The sequence below is a fragment of the Jaculus jaculus genome, chromosome 5 (genome assembly GCF_020740685.1).
Source record: "Jaculus jaculus isolate mJacJac1 chromosome 5, mJacJac1.mat.Y.cur, whole genome shotgun sequence".
In the NCBI taxonomy this organism is placed as follows: domain Eukaryota; kingdom Metazoa; phylum Chordata; class Mammalia; order Rodentia; family Dipodidae; genus Jaculus; species Jaculus jaculus.
The window spans coordinates 34,559,765-34,581,711 of NC_059106.1; the positions used below are offsets into that span (position 1 = coordinate 34,559,765).

Genomic DNA, 21,947 nt, shown 5'->3' on the forward strand with positions numbered 1-21,947 from the left:
TGGAAAACCCTAGAGCAAAAACAAAAATGTACTAATAAAGTGTGGAAGGGCCGCGGTTTGGAACCTCTAGCACCTTCTAGCAGCCCTCTCCAGCCGTGAAAAGGAGCTGTGCGCGCTGGCGTCCTTGAGGGCTGAGGTGCCAGGCTTCTTGCAGTTCTCACTCATGCACTGCTTGGAAGCTTCACATCAAAATGACAGTTGGGTGCTGGAGAGATGGCTTAATGGTTAAAGCACTTGTTTGCAAAGCTTAAGGACCGAAATTAGATTCCTCGGGACTCACATAAGCCAGATGTACAAGGTGGGACACACATCTGGAGGTCTTCAGCAGCATCTGAAAGCCTTGGCATTCTTTCTCTCTCTGTCTCTGTCTCTGTCTCTCTCTCTCTCTCTCTCTCTCTCTCACACACACACACACACACACACACATCTGCCTCTCTCTCAAAAAAAAGTATAAATTATATTTTCCAAAACTACAATCGCGGTTGCTGACCTGAAATAGGGCAGATGCTCAAGCAAGTATGTATACACACATGCCAACACGGTCATCCACATACACAAACACATTTGCACATCCACATCCACATATGTACACATACGTGCATACATACCACACACCCATATGCACACAAACATACATGCATACCCATACACACACACAGACACGTGTGCACACATGCAGAAGCCATTTCTATAATCCACCCTTTCCCTGCATCCTTCAGCCATCTAATCTCATTCAATTCTAGGTTCAAATCAAGAGAGGAAAGTAGATTAAATTTCAAAATGCTCTATAAATCCCAAGAGTAATAAAATGCATTGTGCTTTCATATTCCCAACAATTGAATAGAGTAAGCATTTAAGACTAATTGCACATGTTATGACTAAGAAAAATCACACATGCCCTCCTGCAAGTGGTTCCTGAATTTTTTTTTTCTCCACTCCCTTTGCCTCAAGGGGTTAAAAATGCATTCAGTGTTCTCCTAATGAGAATGAAGCCCTGATCCTTGCAAAGTTTTATTTTTCTAACAGTTCTAATGCTTTCAACTTCTAACTACATTTTATGGATCTGGCAAAAAGCGTAAATCAGCTCTTTCATTCTGTAAGCAAGCTGAGAGGGCTATCGATACAGTCCTGCAGGGGGTAAGTGAGTGGATAAGATGGCATTTTGGGTCCTTCCAAGCATTTAAGATTCTATTAACAATAAATGTACTTCTGTCAGCTTGTGCCCTGAGCTTGCCTAAGATGAAAATATAAATATGTGAGGCATAGCTACAATTCATTTAAATACTAGCTAATCATGCAAGGCCGACCAAAGCAGAGTTTGTTCCATTAATGGATCAGATTTTGGGTTGACTCCACTGTGAAGCTTATCTGAGGATTTCCAGTTGAAACTTTGCTGGAGGGTGGGCTGATTTCTCTGGTTCTTTTGTGCGACCTTGCAGGGAACTGCAATCCTCTAGGGGCAATAAGATGGGCCCAGAGGGTTCCTCTCGTGTCTCTCCAATCTCTGATGGAAATAACTGTAAGGAAGAGGTTACCCACCATGAATGCCTGTTCACACCTTTCAAGTACTGCCAATACCCAGTCTTTCTTTTTCCTTTAAAATGGCAAGTATCACATTGAGTTCTGAGTATTTTATAAGCCATAGTACTATCCAAAAAAAGGAAAGAGAGAGTAGCGCCAGACACCCACTGGCCGAAGAAAAGACATCATGATTGGCTGTCCCCCACTTCCAGGCTTGAGGTGTTGACATGGCACTGAGGCCAGTGAGTCCCATCTCAGCAGAGGTAGGAAGACCTGGCCCCAGGGAGCCACACAAACAAATGGCTCCAGGACCAATGAGTCCAGCAAGGCCTTAAGTCTAAAGATCTAGACATAGATATGAAATTTCTCGGGAGGGCTGGAGAGATGGCTTAATGGTTAAGGCACATGCCTGCAAATCCTAAGGACCCAGATTTGATTCTCCAGGTCCCCCATAAAGATGCACAAGGTGGCACATGCATCTGGAGTTTGTTTGCAGTGGCTAGAGGCCCTGATGCGCCTATTCACCCCACCACCACCATCTCTCTCTCTCTCTCTCTCTCTCTCTCTCTCTCTCTCTCTCTCTCTCTCTCTCATCTCTTTCTCTCCCTTTTCTTCTCTGTCTCAAATAAAACTAAAAGTTCCAGGAAAATATTCATGAAAAGAAGTTGAAAGTCATATGTAAGATAATCATGTATTCTTTTGATATTTCAGGAGGCACACAGAGATTATGGGGAAAAGACAAAATAACTTCTAAAACTTCCTAGTCTTAACAAAATAAATATGCATGCAGCAACATAAATTCTATTGGTTAAATATCTCAAAAAATCCAGCCTTAATAAAAATGCCATAATGAAGCCCATTAATTTTGTGTGCTAACTTCAAATATAATTTGAACATTTTTTATAGACAAAAAAGATGACCGGGTAGGTCAAGTGTTTGTCCCACAAGCATGAGAACCTGGCTGTGGCGGTAAGCACCTGCAGCCCAGCTTCAGTTGGCTGGCTCCTCTAGCCCAGTCAATCAGTGAGCTCTGGGTTCAGAAAGCGATCCTATCTCAAATCACAAGGTGCAAAGTGATCAAGGAGAAGACCTGGCATCCACCTCTGGCTCCCTTCTACACACACATGCATACACATCTGCACATACTCATATACATATGTGCACACACACACATACTCACATGTATACACACAGATATACACTAATGGAGAAACTAAAATGAGGCTAAGTACTTTGTATGTTCACTTAAAAATAATTTTAAACAATCCTTAAAAATCCAGATTAAGAAGGTGGGCGTGGTGGTGCACTCCTTTAATCTCAGCACTTGGGAAGCAGAGGTAGGAGGTTCACCATGAGTTTGAGGCCATCCTAAGGCTACATAGTGAATTCCAGGTCAGCCTGAGCTAGAGTGAGACCGTACCTCGAAAAAACAAACACACACAAAAAAATCCAGATTAATCTTTGCTACTTTCCCCATCAGCAACATTTTATAGCACAAATATAGTACATCTCCCTTGGTTTTAATAAGGTTCCAAATATTGCATGTATTTATGAGAGTACCATTACTTACTTGAAAGACACCAATGCTACACTGAAATAATTAATTTACTTAACAATATGTACATGTAAAAATCAGTCAGTCATTTCTGCATTTGTAACATTCCCTCTAAAACCAATCTTTAGTAAGTCAGTGAATCTCACCTGTTGCAATAACCATGGACAGCCTCTTTGAGACTTCTACTGGAGGCTCACTGTGTCTTGCAGGGAGGAGAAGGCACAGAGGGTGAATGTATGTTCCCGCCTGGTGATGCAAAAATTCAGCTCCTGTTTTCAACCTCTATGATCCGATATCCCGCTTCCTAGTTCCCTGTTTCATTCTAAAAGGGTTTCTATGCACATCTGCTTATCTACTGATCTTCCTTGATGATGTCTAGATTTAGAATATTTATGTTTCTCATGATTCATCTCAATTAAGAGCCTTCTTATCAAATGCAATTCAAAAAGATTAAGAAGCAGTTCATTCCATTTCTTTTTAATTCCTGGAAGCTTAATTACAGCCATGTGGAGTGATGTGCAGTAATCCCTTAACTTTGCAGCTCACAGGGTAATGGCAATGTGATTGGATTCTCCCTGCACAGAGAATCAGCAAGTTCTTTTGGGCAGAGCAAAGGCACTTCCCAGCATGAGCCTTAGCTCTGTACATTCTGACAGCAAAGTCCCTCCCCAGCCCTCCTAGGTGGGTACATGCCCGGCCATCTTCATCAGGAGACAGGTGATCTCTCTTCTTGGCCAAGTATGTAGGTGAAGTGGATGTATCCAGCCATGGCTCTGTGGTTGGATAAAAACAAGCCACAACTTCCATCATATTAGGGACTTCCAGGGAGTTAGATATTTTGGGTGGAGCTAGGAGAGAATGTTTCCCATGTCACATCAAGGCCATGCTTCCATGGTTTGAAAGCTGTGGGGTGGGCTCGTTTTCCCCATTGTGTGGCTCAGGCCCAAATGCTTGAGAGGCGCATGCTGGGTCATCTTCAGAGCGTGGAAACTATTCACAGCCCTGCACTACTGATTGCATTTGGACGGCAAAGGAGGCCCGGTGCTCCTAAAAGCACCACATGACATCATCTTTGTCCCTTTCTCCTTTACAGAAAACCGCAGCTCACTATCAATCACCCCCCTTCTTTGCTTTCATTTTACACCTACACCTAGGAGTTTCCAGACGATTCTCTTTTCTTTTTCTTCTTCTGCCACAGCTCAGGTTCTGCTCTGCTCGCCACTTGTGAATTCTAATTACAAATAATTCTTTTAGATAGTAATTCTTTGAAAATGTACTTTTTTAAGCCTTTCAGCACTCCCTGTAAAAACAATTCTAATTCTTCGGAAAAGAATAGATACACAATCCCACAGGGAAACATAGTAACCAAATATTAAATCATAAACTTCATTCCATCTGGTTGTTTTTGTAACTTTTTTGTGTGTGCTGAAGGTCAAACTCAGGGCCTTGTGCATGTTAGGTAAGTGCTCTAGCCTCAGCCCTTATTTCTTAAGAATGACTGGGCTGAGGGGGCAATGCCAGAGCTTGGGAGACAGAGGCAAAAGGATCACCTCAAGTTTGAGGCTAGCCAGGATTTCATTGCTGTCTTAACAAAGAAGAAGAAGGAGAAGAAGGAGAAGAAGGAGAAGGAGATTGGGGCTGGAGAGGTTGCTTAGCAGTTAAAGCACTTGCCTGCAAAGTCTAAGAACCTATGTTTGATTCTTCAGATCCCACTTAAGCCAGATGCACAGTGATGCAGGCCAGCAAGGTCACACATATGCACAAAAGGGTACACATATCTGGAGTTTGGTTGCAGTGGCTGTAGGCCCTGGTATGCCTCTCTCTCTCACACACACACATTAAAAGAAAAAAAAAAAGACCAACCAGTTTGTTGGGCTGGCCTCAAAAAAAAAAATTGGCATCCCTGCAGAGACTAACTGCACATCATTCCTCCCCAGTACCTAGCAGCCCCTTCTTGTCTGGGGCTGCGTTTGTTAGAAACTCGAGCAAGAATCTCTATTCAGCTAAGCGATCCTGTCAGCTCCTTATAGGGCATTGTATGCCCAGCAGAGGAGTTTCCTTGTACACCCCCACTCACCAACCCCATCAGCACGTGAAACTCTCATTACCAGGAGAAGCCCGCCTAGATCACATGGAAAACCTGTGCCAAAGAACATTGCCAAAGTTTATAGGCCAAGTGACAGATTCAGGCCATTGCACCCATCTGCAAGTCTTTAGTTTCCAGAAATTTCCCCTTATGTTTATTTTTGAAACCAACATTTTGGGTGGTGGAGGAAAACATAATGGCGTGACTGACTGTGGAACTGATCACAAGTCATCTGCCGGTGCAGAATGGACACATGCTGAGCACAAGTGTGTGTTTATCTCAAGTGGCTTAGGAATCACCCCAGTCATGGAGATAAACTTTTATAGCTAAAGTAGACTAACTTTTGAAACAGAAAGATGCCTTACCCACATATGCTATTTAATGTTTTGTTGTATGGAGGTTTGTGGGTGCACATACGTGCACATGTATTTGGAATCCAGAGGACAACCTTGGGTACACAGTTTACCACCTTTTTGAGGCAGAGTTTGTCATTGGCTTAGAGCTCACCATGTAGGCTAGAGTGCGTAGCTGGCTAGCAAGCCCCAGGAATACACTTGTCTGCATCTCCCTAGCACTGGGATTACAAGTGTGCCACCAATTTTTTCAAAGTGGGTTACAGAGATCAAACTCAGATCATGGTGCTGGGGAGACACACACTTTAGTGATTGAGCAATCTTGTTTGCGCTATTTAATATTTTGATGCCTTGGGCTTAAAACTTCAAAGATATAAGTGTGATGCCGGGCGTGGTGGCGCACGCCTTTAATCCCAGCACTCGGGAGGCAGAGGTAGGAGGATCACCGTGAGTTCAAGGCCACCCTGAGATGACAGAGTTGATTCCAGTTCAGCCTGGGCTACAGTGAGACCCTACCTCGAAAACCAAAAAAAAAAAAAAAAAAAAAAAAAAAAACAAAAAAAAAAAGATATAAGTGTGCCTCTAAATGTACTTTGGAAGTGTATGACCCTGCCCAGCCTTTGCTCATGCTTGGTGCCTGCATCCCTTTCCTAGCTCAACAGAATGATCAGTCTAATGCCTTATGCCTTATAGGGATCATGATTAAATTAGGTGTGTTGCACTGGTCAGGAAGATCTCAATGTTATTTTTGCAAAAATACACAAAGAGTATGAGGGAGTCTCAGATTCAGACAGGTAAACAGCTCACATGTAAAGTTCCTGGGGATGTCATGATTACAACCAACTTAGCTCCAAAACAGGAAAGTGAAGAAGATGGAGTAAGACCTTCAAGACTGTTATAAATATAATGAAAAAAATTACTTAATCTCTATTGCCCTTTGGGGTGACTTCCAGAAAGAGGCAAGGTTCAAGAGAGATCATTTGAGAAATAAATAATGAAGAGAAATATCTCTATCACACCTGCTAAGGCTCAGAGTCCATTGCGGAAGATGTGGTGGAAAGAATGTAAGAGCCAAAGGAAGGGTAGGACTCCTTACAATGTGCTCCATCCAGACACAAAATGGCCTGGATATCCATGACCTCACAGTGCCTGACACTACCTACACAAGACCCTCATCATAAGAGGAAAAGATGATGATATCAAAATAAAAGAGAGACTAATTGAGAGAGGAAGGGGGTATGATAGAGAGTGGAGTTACAAAGGGGGAAGGGAATTATCATGGTTTGTTGTCTATAGTTATGGAAGTTGTAAATAATTTTTTTGCAAAGTAAGCTCATAACTCAAAGATCCAGCCTCAAGAGCTATCAGGCCACCTGAACAAGAAATTTTTTAAAAAAAAATGAGTACTTCATACAGGGTGAACTAAAGTCTACTTTTAAGTAGTAGGCTTTTGAAAAGGACTGGAAACTTTACGATAAGTGACAGTATTTGCAGTGAGAACTACCAGGACAAGAATCATCACGTTCCTAGTTTAAGAGGGCAAGTTCATGGCACAGACACTTCATGGTGACTTAAATGAAAGGCAATTGTCTTTTGTTGCAAAGAAAGGATTTTCAGATCTTGCCAGCAATGCTGGACTTAACAAAGCATTGAAATTAAAAGTTGTAAACCTTTGTGGAGCATCTGCTAAGAATTAGGTATGTGTGGGAATAGGTTATTTAAAGTGCAAAAGATTCTGTCACTCCTTCAAAGGAATTATAATCTACATGCTGTAGACAAAAGGGCACATACATGTACACTCATACACACATATGCACACATAACAATTACACAAACAAGGGGAAGTATGAAGTCACACTCTAATGGTTAATATGTAGCCCTCTAACTAGCCATATGAAGCAACTATTTTCCATTGCATTGGTTTTCTGCTGTAGACAGGCAGAAGCTTGTGTTGGCTAATTAACTTGCTTAACATGACCCAGGTTGCTTCTTCACCCCAAAGCTTCTAAGCTGCTTCAAGGGTCTCCACTTTTGCCCACCACACCCTGACTGAAATGCTCAGATGTTCTTCCTACCTCATCAGAATCTATTGAGCAGTTTGAGGCAGTCTATTCAATCTGTGCTGGGATTTATCATTTACTTGGATTTTTCTCCCATGAATCTTACAACCTTCCCCCTGCTCTACACATATACTCACCGAGCACTGATTTGCATTATCAAGTGAATAGTTAGCCTCTATCTTTCATGACAAGATGTATATTAAAAATTCAAATGGGTATTGCTTAAAATTCATGCTCTAACCTTGCTACACTAGCCTAAAATATTTGAAGAGCCAACTGTTGGGGGTTGTGCCAACAGAGGAAATCCTTGATTTAAAAAAAAAAATAACTCCTGGCCTTTGTATTTCCTGGTTCCTGGGAAGACACAAACCTTGGCTAGGACTGACTGAAGAGGGTGGCACTGGGCCCAAGAGTAGAGTCTCGGTTGCAGGGAATGCCCAGAGCCCCAGCGACAGGCAATGTACACATTTTAACAGACTCTCCTCAGTGGTGCAGTGTGCGGTTATGAGCTTGAAATTTAATTACAACAGAGGCTTCATGGTCTCTGTCTCCATGGCCTGGACTCCTGACATCCATGAGGGGTGAAAAGGAGGGCTTGTGTGTGTGCACCCACATGGGCATGTATGTGTGGTGGGGGTGGATAAGGCCCAGGGAGGAAGGCCAGTTATTCTTGCTTTCTAAATGAATTCTGCCAAGAGAAATGAGGCAGGAGAGAAATATTCATCTCACAGAGTATTCCCAGATGTGCGCAAAAAATGGGATGAGGGCTGGAGAGATGGTTTAGTGGTTAAGCGCTTGCCTGTGAAGCCTAAGGACCCCGGTTCAAGGCTCGGTTCCCCAGGTCCCACGTTAGCCAGATGCACAAGGGGGCGCACGCGTCTGGAGTTCGTTTGCAGAGGCTGGAAGCCCTGGCGCGCCCATTCTCTCTCTGTCCCTCTATCTATCTTTCTCTCTGTGTCTGTCGCTCTCAAATAAATAAATAAAAATTTAAAGAAAAAAAAAAAGGGATGAACTGTTCCCCATTCCTTCTGCTTTGTCCTCATCAGCTCTGACCATTTCCTCAGCAAAGTGTCTCCCATCCTATGAGGTGCTGTTGGAATGATTCAAGTAACCTTTTCCATAAAGCACTTTCTAGTCCCTCTTCTGCCCCTCATGGTGCCATGCTGTCCACCTCTATGGCACTTTTGACTTTCATTCTGATGGCACCATAGGTGACGTTGCCACATAGGCTTCTGCACTCTCGAAGCCTGGCCTACCATCGATGGGTGGGGGATACACTGGATGAAAGGCTCTTTACCTATCTGTATGACACCTTTCTGCTTAATTTCACATGCTTCAGCATGTGCACCTACTCCAAAATGAACACACACACATACACATACACATTTAAAAGTAGGCAGGGCTAGAGAGAAGAGCCTCACTAGTTAAAGCACTTGCCTGCAAAGCCTAAGTCCCTGGGTCCAGTTCCCCAGTAACCATGTAAAGCCAGATGAACAAAGTGCCACATACATCTGGAGTTGATTTGTACTGGCTGGAGGACCTGGCACACCCATTATATCTGTCTCTTTTCTTTCTATCTCTCTGCTTGTAAATAAATAAATAAAAATATTTTTTAAAACACCACACTAGGTGTGGTGGTGCACACCTTTAATCCCAGCACTCTGTAGGCAAAGGTAGGAAAGTGATCAGGAATTCGAAGCCACCCTGAGACCATATAGTGAATTCCAGGTCGGCCTGGGCTAGAGCAAGATCCTACCTCAATCAAAAGCAACGACAAAAAAACCCACTAAGGGTTTGGTTTTCTTTCTATATTTTCCAGACCATATACAATTGTATTCAGAAAAATGAGACCAATATCTCACTTTAATTCTGCTCTTTCTTTTTGTTATTTTTCTCTTTCTTAATAAATATGTAAAATCCGGACACAGCCTCTTCTGATGTGGAAGGAGGAGCAAAGATAACTCAGTGTCAGGGCTTCTGCAGCTCCGGCACAGGGATGCACGTGAATGCGATTCAGAACTCTCCAAGGGTTCAAATGAAAGGCTGCTGAAGCCAGTGTTGTAGAGAAGGTGGTTTCGAAACTTCCTGTGAGGTCTTTTCTCCTTGGCAGTCTTGTGGTTCACCATACTGAGACCTGGGCTTCTCGGAAACCATTCCAGGCTCATTGCAGAAGGTGACGTCAAGTGGTCTCCTCCAGCACAGGCGCTCGCTGATGAGCTCTTGGTATGAAGAGGAGGCTTTAGACCCAACATCTTGCCTTGCTGTGTTTTATGTGCATGTGTTCCCTTTGGGGTGGGTGCACATGCTGCTGTGTGTGGAGGCAAGAGGACAATCTTGGGTTAACACCCAGTGTTCTTTAGGAGCACTGGGCACCCCTTTTATTTATTTATTTATTTATTTTTGAGACAGAGTTTCTTTATTTTTTTATTTAAGAACACAATTTGCATGGATACATCATATATTGGTACCATCTTGTCCCTTCTCCCTGGCCCCATTCCGCAGGGTCCCTCCTCAGTGGGGTTGCTAGTAGTCCCCATGGGGTTGTGGGAGCCTAGTCAGTAACTGGGGAAGGAATGCCTCTGGGCACGATGTCCCAACCTGTGGCCCTTACAATCTTTCTTCCCCCCTTTCCACAAAATTCCCTGAGCCTTGGTAGGTGTGTAAATCCACTTCAGTGATGAGCTCTCAGAGTCTCTGAATTTCTGCTTTGGTAGGTGTTGAGTGTCCTCAGCTTCTGTGTCCTTCACCCTGGTGCTGATTGTCAGGCTCACAGTGGAAGCAAACTCTTTCTCGTCTACCCAGTTCCTCTGTGGATTCACCTGGGCCTTGGCTGAGATGTGAGGGGTGGTTTATCTCCTCAGGTCTCGCTACCTTCTAAAAAAGGAAAATAGATTCTCCAATATAGAGTGAAGTTGGCATAGGTTAAATTGGGTAAGCGCTTTGGCCTGAAGCTTGCCAAGTAGGCTAGACTGGCTGACCAGCAAGTCCCAGGGAACCTCCTATCTCTACCTCCCCAGTGCTGGATTACAAGCATGTGCCACCACACCCAGCTTCTTCTTTTACATGGGTTCTAGGGATCAAACTCAGTTCCTCATGCTTGCAAGGCAAGTACTTCACTGGCAAAACTATCTCCCCAGCCCACCCTCAAGTTTTGTCTCTCTTTATTTATCTTAAATGTATTTCATAAGATAAATAAAACATACTTATACCAGTGACTGGTTCTAATTCCACCCACTGCCCACCAAAGTCACGTCTCCTCCACACTGAAGAAGTGCAGGCCAGAGGCTGGAGTCTTTTCCCGACTTCCCAGCAGCAGCGTTCTCCTCTACATCTGAGCTCCACATTGGAATGATTTGGGTAGCTGGATTCCAGAAATGTCATCAGTTAAAATACTAGAAAATTAACCTGCTGCATAGAGCTTCCCTTGTTTCTGGCCAATTTTAATGATGACAGCAGATTCTACTATTCAAACAGAACCAGGTGGTACTCCAATTCAAAGACCACATCAGAATTAAATATTTCTTTTCTAATTAGTTGCCTCTGATTTATGCAAAAGACTGAAAGAATGTGCCAGGAATCCAGATGCAGTAACCGCCATCGCCTTTCATCTGCCAAAGGTTGTGCAACAACCAGAAGTTTGCTTCCACCAGGGGAAAATGCTTTCCTTTAATTTAACCATGGAAAGAAAAATTAATTCAGGCAATTAAGACAAAAAAGGAAAATTGATGAGATTCTTCCCGTGTTGCACTTTTCTTGTACTTGGGTGTTTTTATTCGTTGCCAGAATTTTAAAATATTTCCTTATTGTCTTTTGCTAAACCATATAATCACTTGCAACGTGGAATTTTCCAGTAGCCAGCATACATTTTAAACTGATTAACAGTCGGTTTTATGTTTCTTGCAATTGCACAAAATATCTGATCTCTAAAAAGGAAGAACTATTACATCCTATTATCACTGCCTTAGAACTTGGGACCAGCATGGCTGTCGTGGCTGACATGAGAGTAGCTGTCTTCACTCAACCTTGAGTAAACAATGGACAAAGTACACATACCGCTTTATTCCTCAGTCTTCTTGCCCATAAAGCCTTCCTTGTGTGATTGATGTAAGAACCAAAAGAGATAATGCCTATACATTTAGTCCCTACTGAAACATTCAACACACAGGATGCTATGTGTCCTTTCTATTAATAGGAGTTATTTTAGGTGCTGGTGATATACCTGAATTGGTCAGGAGCTTGCCTCACAAGTATGAGAGCCTGACTTTGATCCCTAGAATTCACATCAAAAAGCAAGTCTAACCTAATTGACAAGCTCCAGAGCAAAGCAGGTGGACAGAATTCCTAAGGAATAGTACCTAAGGTTGTCCTCTGGCCTGCACCCTCCCTCTTTCTCTCTCTCTCTCTCTCTCTCTCTCTCTCTCTCACGCACACACACACACACACACACACACACAAACATACACATCTGCTTGCATGCCTGCACACACATGATCATGTACACAGACATGCATTTTAAAAAGGAGTAATTTTGGTTATCAGTATTTTTTTCTATGTAATACAATAATAAGGACAAAACAATAGAGGTAGGGAATTGTATTACCAATCATCAATGGTTGTGTTCCAATTAACATCTGTAAAGAAAGCAAATCCTGAGTTTCAGGAAGACAATGATCAAACGCCATGAATTAATCCCCCACTGCATGAGGTCCACATGCCCAGGCTCGGTCAGAAAACATATGTTTTATCTAAGGAAATGAGACAATTGCTTAAAAATATTTTCTTGAGCTTGTAGTATCAGCAGATGAAATAAATGGCTTTTGAGTCACCAGAGGTGCATTAAAGAAAATCTGACAGTCCTCCCTTAAAAAAAAATTTTTTTTTTTTGTTTTTAATCAAATCTCAGTTCTTTGTCCTTTATTTTTTCAGGCTCTCATACTGATCCACCTTGGGAGCATTAAAAGCTAGCAAATGCTCCCTTGCCAATGCTAGCTCACTGGGCAGCATTTTATTGAGCAAGACAAATTTTCATTTTTGAAATGAGGCTTCTCACATTATGACATTAGCGATCGTGGTTATGTATGATTATGGGAACCAGCGATGTTCATTTCATGGCTCAAAGGCTGCGTGCTGCTGTTTAACCAGCAGTTTGCAAGGATTTGCTGCCTGACTTACTACACAATGCAGGAACATGCCGCTTGGTCCTCAAGTGGTTCCCAGTAAAACGTGGGCTTCTCTTTGTTTTTCTTTATCTTCGGAATGTGTTTCCTGTTGTTGTCAAGGCCATGCCATGGCCATAGATGTGTGTGCATTGTTCCTTTAGATCTCTCACAGCAAGAAGCAAGTGGGGGACATGGTCAGCAACCAGTGCCATTGGGGACCCACAGCAGTAAGAACAGACACTTCTCACGCCATGCTGCGGAGGCAGACTAATGAGTTTCTTCTGCTAGGGTCTTCTGCCAGCCAGAATGAAGAGCTACGGATTCCCTGTGTGTGGAACACAAAGAAAGTGAGATGTGGCCTAAACTTTTAGAATTTTATAGTAATATGGCAAACAGGGTCACCTCTGCTCATGGCACTATGGAAGCTAGTTTAGGAGCATGTCATTAACACTGCAGCAGTTTCATCACCGTCAGATGATCACCTGGATATCATTGAATACTTGTAAATGTCGGTATATGTCACACCCTCGGTGCCAATCATGTAGCAAGCCGAGAAAGGGCATCTGATGCTCAGTTGCACGTGTGGCCATCCCTACTCCACACCCCTTACCGTCCTTACCGTCACCCTCATCACAGAAGTCCCAGGAACTCAGATGTGAAATCACATTCATCTTCTAAGTCAAAGATTAGGCAGCCAGGAAGTATGGGATGCAAGGATACCCATTCAGAAAATCAGAAAATGGTAAATGAATCCAAGCTGGTGGAGTTTAGGGAAAGCAAATTATTAATCATGGTGACTGTGTGTCTGAGTGTTTATGAAAAGAAAGGGAGGGTTCAAAAATGGAATCCTCCAAACTGCAGAGGGGCAGTCATTATTGTGGGGAGATGGTCTGCTTTGTGCTAGTTTCTTTGTCATTCCCTCTGCTTGTCTTGGGGTATCAATCCTACTATTGGAATGCAAGGATGGTAAAAACACTGCATAGCCCATGGAGCATCTTAGATAGTTGTCATGGCTACTGAGCGCTGTGCTCTCCCTACATGAGAAGCTAATGTTTTTTAGAGTCCCTGAAATCTTATTTTTTTTTTGTTTTTCTTTGGGGTGTGTGTGTGTGTGTGTGTGTGTGTGTGTGTGTGCGCACATGCGCATGTGTGCTTATGGGTGAATGCAGGCACATGCATGCCATGGCTCAGGTGTGGAGGTCAGAGGGCAGCTTTCAGGTGATGGGCCTCACCTTCCACCTCACTTGAGGCAGGGGTTCTCCCCACTCACCACTCTGTCAGCCAGCTTCTGGGAATCCTCCGGCCACTGCCTCCCACCCCGCTGGAGGTGTGCTGGACTTGTAGATGCCGGCTATAACATCTGGCTTTTGTGTGGAGTCTCAGAATTGGAACTCAAACACCCACTATCAAACATCAGATATTACTTTGTGGCAAGTGCTTTATCCATTGAGCCATATCCCTGGCCCCAGAGACAAACCAGACGTTTTTGACAAACGGTATCTGTTGTGATGTGGGAAACGCGGCAGGCTGCTCAGCACCCACCACTGCACACACTCACTTCTTCCTACTCACCTCGGTCCTTCCCGCTTCTCCTTTCCTCGGGAGCACTCTTTCCCTTCATGCCCACCTGCAGGATCCTACTTTGGGCCCTTTAAATATGCATCTTGAGCATCACAGGTGACTGTGTAATGGCTCCTCTTCTCCCTCCTGTTTACTTCTTCCTCCAGTGTGTTCCTACCATGTGGCCCACTGCCTCCTGAGGTCGCGTGTTTGTGCTTGCCCCCTTTTGCTGCTCTTTCTGTCCTAGCTTCCTAGTACAGAGCTCCGCTGACGAGCAGTACGGTGTCCACTGGGTGAGGTCAAGCTAGTTGCATGAAGTCCAGTACCTAAAGGCTCGCAAGTGGAAGACTGACTAAATACATGAGGGCATGCCAACTGAACAAAAACACAGGCAGTCCTTGGGCTCGCTGGCTAGCTGGTCTAACCAAATCAGTGCACTCCAGTTCAATGAGAAACCCTGTCTCAAAGAATAAGTTGGAGAAGAAATGAGGAAGACAACTGGTATTGACCTCTGACCTACACATACACAAACTCACACTTGCACATACATGTGCATCAACAGCAATAAATACATGCACACACCTATGCATGCAAAACAGACACATAGACAAAAATGTTTCTGCTCTGTTAAGTTACTCATGTTTTCATGTGCCCGAGTCATGCAAATGGAAGATAGACATTTCACACTAGAGTGAGGCCACTACTCTGATTAGCTATGCTACTGAGAAAGATTTGTACGGGAGAAAACACTGCTCTCATACCCGCCTACGTTTTACTTCTGTGGCCTGAAAATTAAACAGGCAAAACGTGGATTAACAAGACAAGTGAACACAGATTCTATTAATATATTTTTTAAAAATTTATGTCACTGGAGCTTCATAGAAAAGTAAAAACTCAAGGAAGCATTTAGATCCAGGCACCTATGCAACATTTTAACAACCTCTGAGTATGGGGTATGGACATTCTCCTGTACTGAGGAGGACTAGTTAGTTCCTGCCCGGTGCTTCTTTCTATAAAGTTAGCGGCTCCTCATGCCTAATATTTTGTTGACCACCAGCTATCTTCTTACCCTCATAATAACCAAACCTCCCTCAAAAAAATGATAACTGCAGGAAGATGGCAAAAAGAAAGGACATCTGGGCTTCTAGGGCCAAGATACTGTGGGAAACTATCTAGAATCTATGTAAGGGGAATGAATGGAAAATAATGCCTTTCCAGTAAGGCGTGTTCTTCAGACTCACCTTGGTGCCAACCTAGTCTGCACTGGTAGGTGGCTGTCCTCCTCACAGTCCAGGATAAGGGGATATGTGTGCCCTCCACAAAGGGCAATATGTGCCCTGCTGTAGGAAGAGAGGGCAGAACGTAGAACATTTCTTGCCCCTGTCATTGACTCTCTACTGCCGTCAGCTCAAAAATAACCTTTTTACCAAAGTGGTAGATTTCGGCGTGCCTATGCTGGCACTCTTCAGATGCAGAAAGCCAGGCAGTAAGTGCTCAGGATCCCCTGACACGGACCCCACAGCAGAAGCACAGGTGTCCGTGAGTCTGACAGTCTATGGGCACTAAGACATTCTCAGGAACTAACTCGGCATAGTGGACGGGTGCTCAGTGTTCCACAGAGTTACCCCAGGCACCCAGAGAAGGGGCTCGTGCAGATAGATATCTGGCCTGGCTTTACTGCAGAGGCTGCGCTCCCAAGAGATCTGAATCGCATCGGTTTTAGGTCCCAGCCCTCATCATTCTGCGAGCTTGCCATCCATCTTTGCTAAAGCCAGTGGCAGTAATGTTAAGAAGAAAAATGAAACGAAATTTCAAACATCCCAGTGTGGCAAATAGAGGATCCACAGTTTTAAAGCACAGCGGGAAACTGTGAGCAATTACCAGGGAAGTTGCTAGTGCATTTCATTGCTGTTGAGAAAAGAAAATTTCTTTTTTATGAAAAGTGCTTCATGACAGGCCTTTGGGGGGCTCTGAGTATGGGGTGTGGACATTCTCCTGTACTGAGGAGGACTAGTTAGTTCCTGCCTGGTGCTTCTTTCTATAAAGTTAGCGGCTCCTCATGCCTAATATTTTGTTGACCACCAGCTATCTTCTTACCCTCATAATAACCAAACCTCCCTCAAAAAAATGATAAACACAGCCAAGGACACCCTGGGAACAGAGTTTGGGAATTATTCCAAATCTGCTCATGCTAAGTTGTACACTTGGGAGTTTAATCATTTCTAAACTGAAGAGCCATCATAAGTTTGACAGGAAGGACCTATTTAAAGAGCTCTGCTTCAAGCTCCCTTGGCCTGCAAGATTGTAAGGACCCTTCAGCTTCAAAGTGGGCGTAGTTTTGGCAGGACTCAGGGGACAGTCAGTAGAGCACTCAATGTTCCGAGAGCATTCGAAACAGTTGAAATCTTTCCATATCCGGATCTAGAGTGCTCATGAACTTTCAGATGTGAACATGCTCAAGGCAGAAATCTTGTAGCAACTTAAAAGACACCTCCCAGTGAGTCACGATGGCCAGATTGCAAACCGAAGACCCATTCAACTTGAATTTGCAGGGAGCTGTCCCAGCTACTCATGAGGCTGAGGCAGGAGGATACCAATTTTAAGGCAGCCTGGGCAAAATAGTGAGACTATGTTTCAAATTTTTTTTTAAAGTATTTTAAAAGAGGGGACTGGGCCTATAGATTGGCGGCTAGAGGCCTTGCTTAGCATAAATGAGCCCTTAGGTTTAATTTCCAGTACCACAACAATAAATCACATACAAGTAAGTACCTGATTTGAATTTTTAGGAAACAACAAGTCAGTTGTTAGTATAAGAATATCCTAGGATTAGGGAAATGACTCAGTGGTTAAAGGTGCTTGCCCGCAAAGCCTGGTAGCCTAGGGTTCAATTCCCTAGTACCCACATAAAGCCAGATGCACAAAGTTGTGCATGTGTCTGGAATTCCTTCACAATGGCAGGCAGCCTTGGTGCACCCATACTCACTCTCTGTCTGCCTCTTTCTGTCTCTCTCAAATAAATAAATTATCTTTAAAAAGAGAATATCTCAAAGACTTCATGAGATATAATTAAACTAAAATTACTTATTTTTTCAATTTTAATTGAATTTTTAACTTAGCTTATTTTATTTTTAAACTTGAAATTCAACTTACTGACTATCTTATATTTGCTGGATCCGACAATTGCTGTTGGACATTCTCCCCATTTCAAACTTGTAATAAAGAAGATGGCTTTTCCTGGTTCCCTTTTGAAAAGAATTGCCCAGTCCAGCCAATATGATAGGTATTGGATTAAAAAAAGAAAGGATGTGTTGAGTAACTTTAGATGTTAATTAAAATTTAGGGCTGGAGAGATGGCTTAGCGGTTAAGCGCTTGCCTGTGAAGCCTAAGGACCCCGGTTCGAGGCTCGGTTCCCCAGGTCCCACGTTAGCCAGATGCACAAGGGGGTGCACGCATCTGGAGTTCGTTTGCAGAGGCTGGAAGCCCTGGCGTGCCCATTCTCTCTCTCTCACTCTATCTGTCTTTCTCTCTCTGTCTGTCGCTCTCAAATAAATTTAAAAAAAAAATTTAAAACATTGTCCATTATTATATTATTAGCCAACAATATTCATTTCTGTTAAAATTTTGCTCCTTTTTTCCTAAGTCTGGTGAAAGTACATAATCTTTACATTTTTAAACCAAGGAAATGAAAGATTGCTGGGCCTGGTACAGTCCCCCCTTCACAGAGGAAATGCAGCAGTGTGCGCACTTCAGCATGACGCACTCGCTGCATGGAACACTTGGTTGTCTTTAGAGGTGAGTTTAGCTTTTTTGTTAGTTTGTTTTTTCCAGGTAGAGTCTTGCTCCAGCTCTGTCGTTGAACTGCTCTCAGGGCCTCAGGAAAAGGCCAGCTCATGAGACAGCAGTGGTACGTTCACTGGCCGCTGGTGCAGTCCAACATTTTCAGGGACCCATGGCCTGTGGGCACTGCAGGGTTAATTGAAAGAGTGTTCTTTGAAAATTGGGCTGTCAGGTAGCAACTGTAAAATGAGAATCATAAGTCTGGGGTGTGGTGGGGGTTTGTCTTGCTTTACATTGCTTGTGTTATTTTCTTTTCAAAGAAAATGTGACAAATGTGTTGTTGAACTTCTGTGTAATTACTTTCTGTGTCCTATAAAAAATATTGACCATGGGGCTGCACAATGGCTTGGCGGTTAAGTGCTTGCCTGTAAAGCCTAAGGACGCCAGTTTGAGGCTCAATTCCCCAGGACCCACGTTAGCCAGATGCACAAGGGGTGCACGCGTAAGGAGTTCGTTTGCAGTGGCTGGACACCTTGGCGCGCCCATTCTCTCTCTCTCTCTCTCTCTCTCTCTTCCTCTCTCAAATAAATCAACTTTAAAAAATCTTGACCATGTATTTGTGCTACATTTCTTTAAACACATTTCTTTTGTTTTCTGTAAAATTCTGGCCATACAATAAAGAGAAGGAATGATAAAAAACCAGTAGATTAATCAAAAAGGAATAACTAAGTATATTAATATAAAGACACAAAAAGACTCCTAATATATAGAAACTGCTGATGTGTTTTAAGGTTTAGTTACCAGTGTTAAAAATGAGAAAAGTTTATGAAAAAAACAACTTTGTACTGTAACTATCTATAAGGAGTATGAAATTAAAGCTATAGGAAGTCAGTACCAACACTGGTCTACCAAGCTGTGTTAGCCAAGTTCACAAGCTCCCACTACTGAAACAGACAGCACAGATAGTCGGCTTATAAAGAGAAAAGGCATGCTTTGCTTAGTGGTTTCACAGATTCTTGACTATGACTGATTGGCTGGTTGTTTTAGAGCCTGTCAGGAGTTCAGTCATCATGGTAGGAGCTTAGGGCTGTGAAAAACTTGTCACAATCAAGATGCTCAACTTCTAGGGTGTGAGATAAGCAAGGGACACAAGAAGAAAAGCTCTCTTAGTAAGGGAGTTTCATGGGAACCTGACATGAGGCGCTTGGGAGACCTGGCAGCCCCTGCTTGGAGGCATCTTCCCTCCCCAGTGAGGCCTCTGAATGCACCTGCCTCTCAGCTGAGCTGCTCAGAGAAAGGTCCCGAGAAGACAGGGGAAGGAGGGAGCTTTAGATCAAAAAGCCCAGATTTGTCCTCTTCCTCCCCACTCCACTTCAGACTCCGCGGTCTGTAACCTGTACCCAGAACCACAACGCCTGTGGGGTGATCGCGGCAGGGCTGTGATTTAGGTGGCCACAGAAGCAGGGAGTGAGACGGGTTGCTGGCTGGGCATGCTAATGCAGGCCTCCGCAGCAGCCAGTGCGCATGCTCACCTCACCTGCCTTGACCCTCTGTCTTTAGACTAACTTGCATGAACTGATTTGGGAAAGTTTGTCTAATGTCCTGAAAAATACAATGACATCAAGTTGAGCCCACTTTTCCTCTTTATACCAAGGATCAGGCGCCCTTGGCTGTAGTGATAAGAAAGTTCCCTTGGGCGCTGGAGAGATGGCTCAGCAGGTAAAGGTGCTTACCTGCAAAGACTGATGGTTTGAGCTACTATTCCCAAGGGTACCTGTAAAGGCAGATGCATAAAGTGACCCTGACATGCCCATTCTCTCTCTCAATAAACAATTTTTTAATTGTTTTGTTGTTTTACTTTTATTTGTTTATTTGAAAGCGACAAAAAGGCAGATAGAGAGAGAATGGGTGTGCCAGGGCCTCCAGCTTCTGCAAATGAGCTCCAGATGCATGCACCTCCCCCTTGTGCATCTGGCTAATGTGGGACCTGGAGAATCGAGCCTTGAACTGGGGTCCTTAGGCTTCACAGGCAAGCATTTAACTGCTAAGCCATCTCTCCAACCCTAAGTAAATATTTTAAAAGTAAATTTTATTGCATGTGTGTGCATGCATGTTCAAGTGTGTGCAGATGCAGATATGTGTGTGGGTGCACATGTGTACATGGGCATGTGGAGGTCAGAGGACATATTCTGGTGTCATTCATCAGGTGTCATAGACCCTTTTTTGAGACAAGGTCTTTCCTTGGCCTGGAGCTCAGCAAGTAGGCTACACTGGCTGGTCAGCAAGCCTGAGGGACCCTACTGTCTCCACCTCCTCCACAGTAGGTTTATCAGTGCCCTCCTCCACCACGCTTGCTTTTGTTATTGTTGTTGTTGTTGTTGTTGTTGTTGTTGTTGTTTTGATTTTTCAAGGTAGGGTCTCACTTTAGCTCATGCTGACCTGGAATTCTCTATGTAGTCTCAGGGTGGCCTCGAACTCACAGTGATTCTCCTACTTCAGCCTCCCAAGTGCTGGGATTAAAGGCGTATGCCACCACGCCCAGCTATGCTTGGCATTTTTTACATAGGTTCTGGTAACAGAACTTAGGAATTCTGGTTACAAGGCAAGCACTTTACTGATTGAGCTATCTCCTCAACCCAAAATGTTCTTTTTCTCGCTGTCTTTACCATTCTTTAGAGGAGTATAGTGGGAAGATACAGACTGTTGACATCACAACAGACCCTGCTTATCCCACATAGATGAAAACCCCAACATAAATCCAACAGGAAAAGCTGGTTTGGGTTGCACTGCCTCAAGGACAGCCAACTGACCATACCTGTCTTCTTTGTTTTCCTTTGGCAGGTGGACTTGGGCCTCTTGCGTTTCGTCACTGCTGTCGGGACACAGGGAGCCATTTCCAAGGAAACCAAGAAGAAATATTATGTCAAGACTTACAGAGTAGACATCAGCTCCAACGGGGAAGACTGGATCACCATGAAAGAAGGAAACAAACCCATTGTAAGTGTGGCCACTACTCCCTCCCCGCAATCAGCCTTTCAAACGCATGATCAGTTTCTACTTGTTTGGGAGATTTCTGTCTGGCCTGGTTTATTTTTGAATTGATTTAAAATGAAAAGTGCAATTAGAGGTTTAAATCTGACCAAAGGGTCTCATGTTCCCAGACCCAGAGGCCATGAAGATATTATACGCATCCTTCGAAGAAAAGTCAATGCCTCTAAATTAAATAAAAGACTCAGGAATTACTTTAACCTCCATGGGAACATAGACTGTGCAAAACATAGAACCTTGGGAGTTTGGGTTGGCTGTTTGCATATGTGTGCTTGGTTTCCCCTTGCAATTCTTCATTCTTTTTCACAGATGATTTTCTTTTTTTCTCTGTAACGGGCTGGATTTTTTACAAACACACTTTCATCTACCCTCAGTGCTCACAAACTAATTTACAAGTGCAGTTAGCTGCCTCTTATAGGAAGCTATTTGACTGTGTTCTTTCAGATCACACAAACAACATGCTACCGCCTTACAAAGTCAGCCATGGAAGGAACTCAGACCATCCAGTATTTCTGGCATTCTGCCTTGGTCATTTTAAACTGGGATATATTTTTTTTCCTCTCAGTCTACCTGTTTATTTTAAGTTGTAGTTTGCTCTGATTTACTAATCAAAAGGTTTCTGAGAACTCATCCTCATTTTCTCAAAATTAAGATTTGTCCCAGAGGCCATGGAAGACACTGGAAACTGATAAAGATAGGAGCAAGTATTCAAGTAACTCGAAACGATGGCTGCTGAAGAGGCCAGTTAACGTGTCCTCAGCTCGCTTTTGAGCATTCATGACCTTGGCTGGAACTGAGGAAGGCCTCTGTGCTGTGAAGTAAGGGAT

At 43.6% G+C, this 21,947-nt stretch overlaps 1 protein-coding gene across 3 annotated transcripts in view; it reads left to right on the top strand.

Annotated features, from left to right (window-relative positions):
- Positions 1-21,947, top strand: part of Nrp1 (neuropilin 1) — a 153,072-nt gene that overhangs the window by 87,203 nt on the left and 43,922 nt on the right. For all 3 annotated transcript variants that reach the window (XM_004659780.2, XM_004659781.2, XM_045150937.1), the window contains exon 7: positions 20,914-21,069. In XM_004659780.2, the coding sequence (XP_004659837.2) occupies positions 20,914-21,069 (156 nt within the window). The remainder of the gene's footprint in view (positions 1-20,913; positions 21,070-21,947) is intronic.